This window comes from Haplochromis burtoni, unplaced genomic scaffold (assembly GCF_018398535.1).
Source record: "Haplochromis burtoni strain Fernald_Lab_line unplaced genomic scaffold, NCSU_Asbu1 Contig_160, whole genome shotgun sequence".
In the NCBI taxonomy this organism is placed as follows: Eukaryota; Metazoa; Chordata; class Actinopteri; order Cichliformes; family Cichlidae; genus Haplochromis; species Haplochromis burtoni.
In genome coordinates this window covers 474,203-482,733 of record NW_024582521.1, presented here as the reverse complement: position 1 = coordinate 482,733, position 8,531 = coordinate 474,203, and the positions used below count along the sequence as shown (strand labels likewise).

The 8,531-nt window shown below is 42.4% G+C and overlaps 1 protein-coding gene across 1 annotated transcript in view; it reads left to right on the top strand.

The window, feature by feature from the left end:
• Positions 1–7,396, top strand: part of pid1 (phosphotyrosine interaction domain containing 1) — a 40,221-nt gene extending 32,825 nt beyond the window's left edge. Inside the window, exon 3 of the mRNA XM_005933168.3 lies at positions 4,785–7,396. Coding sequence (XP_005933230.1) covers positions 4,785–5,285 — 501 coding nt within the window. The 3' untranslated portion in view covers positions 5,286–7,396. The remainder of the gene's footprint in view (positions 1–4,784) is intronic.
• Positions 7,397–8,531: the final 1,135 nt, after the last annotated feature.

Sequence of the window (8,531 nt, the reverse complement as noted above, 5' to 3'; positions counted from 1 at the left end):
CGCGGTTAGTATCATGGTTGCTAGGCAACCTGAACAGCGCGACGAAGCGTATACCGTCCCATTTCACAAGCCTCTCACTTCCGCACTTCTCGTACTTATAGTACGCACCGTACGTAGTACGCGTAGTGCGCGTACTTCAAGCGTGCAGACCCTGAATTGGGACACAGCCGTAGGCACAGTCAAGACGACATTGAAGCTCAAACTGAGCATCAGAATGAGAAAAAAAGCATGGTTGTTGATACCCTGGGCTGGTCGGAGTATTTCGCAAACTGCTGATCTACTGGGATTTTCCCACACAGCGATCTATGGGGTTTACAGAGAATGATCTGAAAAACAGAAAACATCCCGTGCCTTACTGTTCTCTGGGTTTCAGGATGGTGGTGTAATGATCTTGACACACTTTGTGCCCCACTTAGTGCTAAATGTGCATCATTTAAACCACAGTGTGCCCATGTTTTGCTTCCAGCGGGGTAAACCGCCACAAAGTTCATGTAAATCATCTAAAGCAGGTTTCTTCTTCTGTACTCACATGGCCTCCACAGTCACCAGATCTGAGCAGAGCACTTTTGGGATGTGGCCGACAAATCTGCAGGAATTGTGTGATTGTGTATCATATCAATATGGTCCAAAATCTCGGAGGAATGTTTCCGCCCACGTTTCAATTCTGCGCCACGAAGAATTGACGCAGTTCTGAAGGCAAAATTGGTCCAACCTGATACTTGCAAGGCGTACACAATAAAGTATGTGTGTCAGTAAGTGTATATGTCTGTGCTGTTTTTATTTCCATTTTCTCTCCTCAAGACACTTGACCTGAAATCATTTCACCTGCAGTGATTGCTGACACTTGCAGAATAACTGCTTTCAAAGTTAAAATCTACACTTTAATAGGGAAGAAACCAGAAGAGGAACTGGTCCTCTTTCGATTGGTCACTTTCATAGTATCCTAGCAACAATGTGGATGTTATTTTATACCGGATATGCATTTTGGAAAATTAAGTTCCTCAAATGTATTATTAACAGTTCGTGTTTCCTGTGTACCACTGGATGCACTCACACGTATTGCTGGGTAGCTTTGACACTGAAGAAACGATGGCTCAGTTCTTTGTTCACATATTAAAATATAACCTAATAATATAAAAGCTGGATCTGTGCTGCCTTTAATCAGCAGCCAAGCCTAATAATAATCTCCAGATTTAGTTTCACATTTAGTTTGTCTGGAGTTCAAACAGTAGATGCACATTTATCACCTAGAGAGCACATTTTAAAACCAGGTGTAAATGGGCTCAGTGTTGTCTCAGGAAAAAAATACCAGTGCAGATGAAATGGGTGATTCATGCACCGCAAACCAGAAAATCATGCACTTCCAGAGTTTTACTCGTCTATTTTCCTCTTTTTCTTCACATGAACACTGCCTCATTGAGCAATATTTTCTTCTATTTCTAGCTGTCTCTCATCTTTCTTCTTGAGCAATCTAACAGTTTCCTCTTCAGCTGCATGTTTGGTTTGGACTTTAAAGAAATAAACTAATGTTTGCTCAGTCTGCTGACCTCCTCACTTCACACATTCCTCACTTATCTTTCTGTGTGCGCTGCACACACATGCACAAACCTGTATAGCACTAGTATTAGTCTCTGCTTTCCTACAAAGTTAAGAAATTTACCACGACCAGCTCGGACTTGCCAAAATTAAATAGCAAAGTTTTGCTTTGAAAATCAAACATGTTTGTATCCTCTTGACCTCCTGGCTGGTCCCCTCTGAAAGCATCCCGAGAATGGATTTATTTGCTTTCAATAGCAGGCTGCTGCGGCTCTTTTTGAACAAGGCAGATCAACTAGATTATATCCTGATTTTCAAACACAGTAGCAGAATAGAGCCAGCGGAGCAGACATGTGGATGTAAGAGAAAACATTTAACTGTCTTTTTTTTGGCCTTGAATACAACCTGGCAAAGCAGCCAGCCTTCATTTAACTAGGAAGCAAGCAATCAGTAAAAACAACGGCAGATTAAACAAGTAACTCAATATCAAAATGGGAGACGCAGTGAAAAGTAACCATAATGACTCTTTATTTCTATTTGACGTACAAAAGGCACATTGTGGATGGTTGATGTATCTTGGCGTAGTCTTTGGATCTGTTGGCTGACTGAGTAACCGCCGTTTGGCTGCGAGAGGGTGTTGGGGCGGTTGGCTATCAAAACCACCCAGCCTCCAGGCTGCTCCTGCAGACCTGTGGTGCTCAGCTGAATGATGAATCCAGTGTGAAGCCTGCATGTCTCACATTAGTGCCCACCACTAATGAAAACCAGGCATGATCCAGGCTGCATTCGCTGCCTGGATCTCTTCCCGTGTTTTAAATTGGGAATCCACATTTTGTTGTACTGTAATCAGGGAATCGTGATATTATGAGGGCTCATACACCATAGAGGGAGGCTGGAGTTTGTTTATATAAATGGAACAAATACAGATGCTACTTTTAAACAAGCTTTCCAGAGGATTCTTTGACCTACTTTTATGTGAGTTTATTCATCGGTCCACCTTATACTGGCAAAATATTCTAAACACTGTCGGTCCGGTTTGCAGCGTCATGTTGAATTCTGTCTTTAAAAAAATCTGAGATGCCTTTTCTGTGCTTTACTGTTTTAAACTTTTTACAAGATTAAAAGAATGGTACTATTGTACTCCTACATCTATGTGTACACATTTTTTAGACCACTAAAGCAAATAATACTTTAAATTTCACATTTTTGAATTCTGAGAATTCAGAAATGAATCAAGAATAATGTTCAACCACTGAAACTTAATTTTTCTGGTCAGGAATGTTTCATATGGCAGTGAATCAAAGTCACAAAATGAGTCTGAATGTTGAACAAACATTTTCAGTACAGATCTAAGGCTACTATAAACACATCAACTACAACTCCCTGTTGTAATTACTACATTTCTGTTTATACATGAATTAAACAAAACAAAAGGGTCTCGTGGCATTGGCCTTTATAAAATCCACTAAATGTATATTTAAAAAGGAAAGAGGAGACTGGAGAAACACCCTTCAAGCATGTTATAATTGTCGAAGTTGCATACTTGGTCCACCAGAGGGCAATCTGCAACTTCCTTGCTGGCAACAGTGTTTGGATTGCCACAAAAAACCAGCTGATCTGAGTGGAGTTGGACAGACTCGAAAAAGTTAAATAACGGCACCTAAAATGTGTTGTGTGTTGAACATATATCCATATCTGACCTTTTTGATCACCAGATATCGGTATCAGTCGAAAACTCCTGTATCGTTTGGGCTCAATTAATGATACATTAATTTCATAATCGTGTCCCCCAAGCTTTTTGGTCCAGGTCCAGCTTTTCAGTTTTCCAGCTTTATGGTAATTGCCCTAAGCTTGGCCTGTCTATCCTCAACGCTTACACTGAAGAGTCCCATGCAGTCAAAAATGTAGCAGTGAACCAGCGCAGGTAGACTCGACTGGTCCAGACTAAACAAAATGAAAGCAGTTAAATTATATGATTAAATAAACCATGGCCCGGGCCTCTGCTTTGTGTCATTTTCCGTGTTTTTTGTCAGTCTGGCATGGATATCTGTTGGATGACGTTTTTGTTATCAGAATAGATGTGAGGATGGATATTTGGCTGGAATTTCTTTGGGAATAGTTTTATCAAGATCACTGTCTGGTTTGACATTCGAGTGTTGTGCATTGTGCCAGAAATGTTCACATTCAACACACATCACAATTCATAAATTCATAAATGTTGATATGATTGATACACTTTCCTCTCCTTTAGAATTTGCTTTTATTGTTGCTCACATGCTATCTGGAGCTATATTTTAAATATGAACTGCATGCAAGCCAGCCTCAGCGAACTCTTAAAGGGTTCAGAGTATTCCCCTGCCCCCGAATAAACAGGCAGGGGAGAAAACTCTTTGAGTGTTTGACTCATAGCAGGCATCTCCTCTGTATTTTTGTAAAGCCATAAAGAACAGCATGTAGAGAAGTGCACAAGTCAGCCATTATTTCTGGGCTGCTCTTGAACTGGCCACACTCCCCCCAAAAAACTCCAGCTTTGTTCGCTTCTTACCTCTCCCACCTTATCTCTCTCCATCTCCACAGTCTATCACTCACCCGGTATGCAGTGTCATTACTATGGTATTCCATAATACATAATACATGTTGCAGCCACAGTTAAATGTAGTGTTTTTTGTCTTTGGTACAACAGATAACACATCAAACACCATTCAGTACCATCAAAAAACCTTATCACTTTGATCTGATCGTAAAGAGCGTCATTCTCTGCACAGAAAGACGTGAAGCACCCTGGTTTTGAAGCATATCAATCCTTATAATGCATATTTTCTTCTACATTAGCTCCCTTTCAGCAATGATAGTATTGAAATTGTGTGAGGTGACTAACAAATCAAAATGAACTGGAGCTTTTCACAGTGATTAGTTGCTGTGATCATTCAGATCACATTCAGTTACAGAGTGACTCAGCAGTGACTTGCAGATGTTTACATGAGCTGAATGGGTGGATGCTCTTTTATAGATGCTGAAATATGATGTAATTATAACATGAAAAGATTATCCTATGCCCACTTATTTGTGGTGTTCCTCAAGGATCCAACCTTGTCCCACTGTTGCTTAGTTTACACCTTTTATGTTTAACTAAAGATTAAAGCACAGCGGTTCATTAGTAACCAATTTCATATGTAGATTTGTTAAGCATTGCATTGTAAATTAAAAAAAGAGTCTCACTGTAGATTTATGTATCTTGTTTGCTACAGGTGACCTATCTGGGCAAGGTGACAATCTCTGGGACGCAGTTCCTGTCTGGCTGCACAGAGTCGGCGGTGGTCGGTCTGGTGGAGCATCGCGCCCTGGCTCAGCAGCAGGGCACTTGTCCGGCTAGCGGCTCTCTGCTGGAGATCCGGCCCTTTCAGGTGCGTCTTCACCACATGGACGATCGCGGAGAGGCATCAGTAACCATGGACACCTACCAGGTGGCGCGCATCGCCTACTGCACAGCTGACCACAGCGTCAAACCCAACATATTTGCCTGGATCTACCGGGAGATCAACGACGACCTGTCCTTCCAGATGGACTGCCACGCTGTGGAGTGCGAGAGCAAGCTGGAGGCCAAGAAGCTGGCGCACTCGATGATGGAGGCTTTCCGCAAGACTTTCCACAGCATGCGTAGCGACGGCCGCATCCACAAGAGCGGGTCAACGGACGACTTTGCGGAGGACTCGTCCACCCCCGAAGACTCTACCCCAGACGATGGTTGAACTAAAACACAATACAATAAACACAAGATCCCCATCCTAACAAAGTGAGGGCTGACTGGAAGGATGGACAGATTACCTTCTCTCTCTCATTCTCCCTTACTATTTTTCTGTTATCTATATGAAATAAAATGAACTGACCATATGAACCAATGCACCCAAGACAGTGAAGTAGCCCAAGACAGTGAAGTTATGAAACAATATTTACATAGAGGAATAGCAAAGTGCTGCCCCATTTTGAGTAAATACTCAGCAAACAGGCACCTTTGTAGTTGTTCTCAGTTGAATCTCTCAACGTTTCCATTTGCAACCCCTGTCAGCGCCTATCGTTCCTTAACCTTTAGATCAAGGAAACAAAGAAAACAAAGTTAAGTCCATGTTCTCCTAGCACCAGGTCAGAATAATCTACTGCCACTCTTGCCATGTAGGGACTCAGCAGAAAGATATCTGGTCCCAACTCAGAGTTTATATGAGACTGTTGGAGCACATACATTCTTGAAATGTTTGATTATGTGGAACGTAATGCCTTCAGCCTTGGCAAAAGCAAACGAGAACGTGAAAGTAAAGCTAGGCCTTTACGCACTGCTCATATCTTTGCTATCGTACCTTAGTCCGAACCCTGAATATTATTCACAGAGCATAGCTGTTGATTCATTTAGACGATAGAGCTACTGCCTCTGTCTCTTAAAAAAGATTCAGAGTACGCGTACGGCACCTGGGAGAACATAGGTGCGAAATGTCTTTTAGAAGTTCTCACTGGAGTGAAAGCCCAGCCCCGTCCGAGACACCTTAACCACCCACATCCGACTTCTGTTTTAAGTATACCAAAATTCAGGCTCTCTTTTGCCTGTCACATTATGTGCCTCACTTTCCTCTCACATAAGTTTGGTCTCTTACCCAGGTCCCAGTGTGTATGCGTGGCCGCGTGTCTGCTCACAAGGTTTCATCCTACTCTTTGTCGGTGTAATTCCCAATTCTGTACTTTGTGTATATGGGGTGTACATGCGAGTGCTTGCAACTGTGTGTGTGTGCATGAAAAAGAAAAGGTAAGAGACGAGGAAGTACAATTCGTATTGTACGATTAGCTAGAAGTGAAGAGAGCATCTGCTTTTAAAATCAGGCGTCGTACTACGACCATTTGCCAAGTTTACTCAACTCCGTCTTGTACCAATCAAAAAGATAAGAGCGAGTGATTGAATGTGCCAGTCACACTGAGGTTGTAAGACCCCCTAAATCACAGCCATTCGAGATATAACGACTTACACCTCCTGGCCTCTGCTGAATGTATGAGTCCGACATACTGTGAGCACCTCACAGCATCTCCAGTCACGTCCAGTCTCCCGTAATCTCCTCGTGCTCTCAGACAGCTCTAAGGGGGGGTGCTGCTCTGGCCCCGCAGGCAGTCGGCCAGTGACCAGCTGTCTCTGTGTGCTCTGTGTCATCCCTCCGAGTGACTGAGGCACCGTTGTGGAGGAGGAAAAAAAACCCCAAACTCTTTCTTCTTTTCTAACTGAACTGTCCTGAACAGACTGGAAACCATCGGTTGGAAATGGTCTTCAGTCAGCGACTCCAGCAGAATATTCAAACTTGTGTAAAGCTATACAAATGTTACACACATGTTGTATTTGATTCTTGCCTGATAAGCTTATGTAAATACAAATGTATCACTTCCCAAATATTACAGTATAAATGTCGATAGCTATTTTAAGTAATAAAGAAAAAATGTTGAGAACCATCATACAATACAGAAACAGTATTATAAAGCTTACTGTGAATAATAAGTGGAGAGCCTGATAGTGGTGGCTGTGAGTATGTGTGTGTGTGCACGCGTGTGTGTGTGTGTGTGTGTGTGTGTGTGTGTGTGTGTGTGTGTGTGTGTGTGTGTGTGTGTGTGTGTGAGGAAGAGATTTTATGTGTTTGGGGGAGTGCTGAGTATGGACAAGGCCAGAGGACGAGAACAGGAGAGAGCGTTTCTAAAGCTGTAGATTATACTGTGCCATGTCTGTCTGGAAACTCAGACGCGCTTTAAATGTTTAAAAAAATGTTACCGTAAGTGTTTTCTATACAGTGTTTGCAAAAATCAAAAACAATTGCATATAAAGTATTTACCAAGACCGAGCGTACGACAGTGTGGTCTGTTCTCTCTCAGTTTTCACTTCTGTCTCGTGTGTTCCCCCCTTTCGCCCATATCTCAGCTAAAAGACGTTTTTTTGTTCTCCAGACTCTGCTGTATTTTAACCTGATGGATTCCCCGCTGAGGCCGCATGTGGGAGGATAAATACAAGGCATGCTCAGTTTCAGAGCAAACAGAATGGGTAACCAGATGATGTTCTGACGAGGTGCCAGGACAGATGTACACCATAACCTCAAGTGTCTGCTTATCCTCCATATGTGCAATGTTTCCACGCTTGATTGGGTTTTTTCCTGAAACCTAAAATGTATAAAAATCTCTTTTGTGGTGCATAATGTGCTGAGCAATTCCAGCATCTCCCACAATGCTCTAAACATACTCCTAAAAATAGCTTTATGGTGTGTTTCAGGTTTAAGTGTGACACAGCCACAGCCTTGTCCATCCTCTGAGGAGGTTTTTTTACTCTCCCCATTCTTCACATTCCTCAGACTTCCTCAGATCTTCCCTTTTATTGTGTTGTGTTGCTGTCCTCTCTGGCAGAATGTGGCAGCCCCCTTTTCTCTACAAAGCGCCCACATCAATAACAAGATAACTGCTTGCTCTCAGCTTCCGTGGCAGGCGATCATTTTGCGTCTTAAAAGCTGCAAAGAATTGGATGGAAAATGGATGCTGTGAAGAATGTAAAAGCATGTGCAATGTGAACACTGCCTCCCTCTGGCAGGCAGAGCGATTGCTTCTGCTCTGAAGGTTTTTTGTTCAAACAGGCCTTTTGCTCTTCTGATAAACTCCCCGTGATGATAATCATTCCTTTCATTTTGGTTACAGAGAAACAGATTGTTCTTGCCATGAAAATCACAGCCTCATTTAAAAACAAAACAGTGGTGCATTTTAAGGGGAAATAAATGCACAGTCTTTATCTCCAAATCTAAGCTATGGTTTTGTTGCTGTTTTCTTCTGTTAATAAACTGAGTTTTGCAGCATCAGCTGCAATCGTGCAATAATTCACCCACAATGCTGATAATCATCGCTTTAATGGAAGTTTTAGAACAGTGTCAACAAAGCCTTCTGCCCCTCTTCTCTTCCAGCTCACTGTACACAAGCGTCCCTGTTTGGATGCT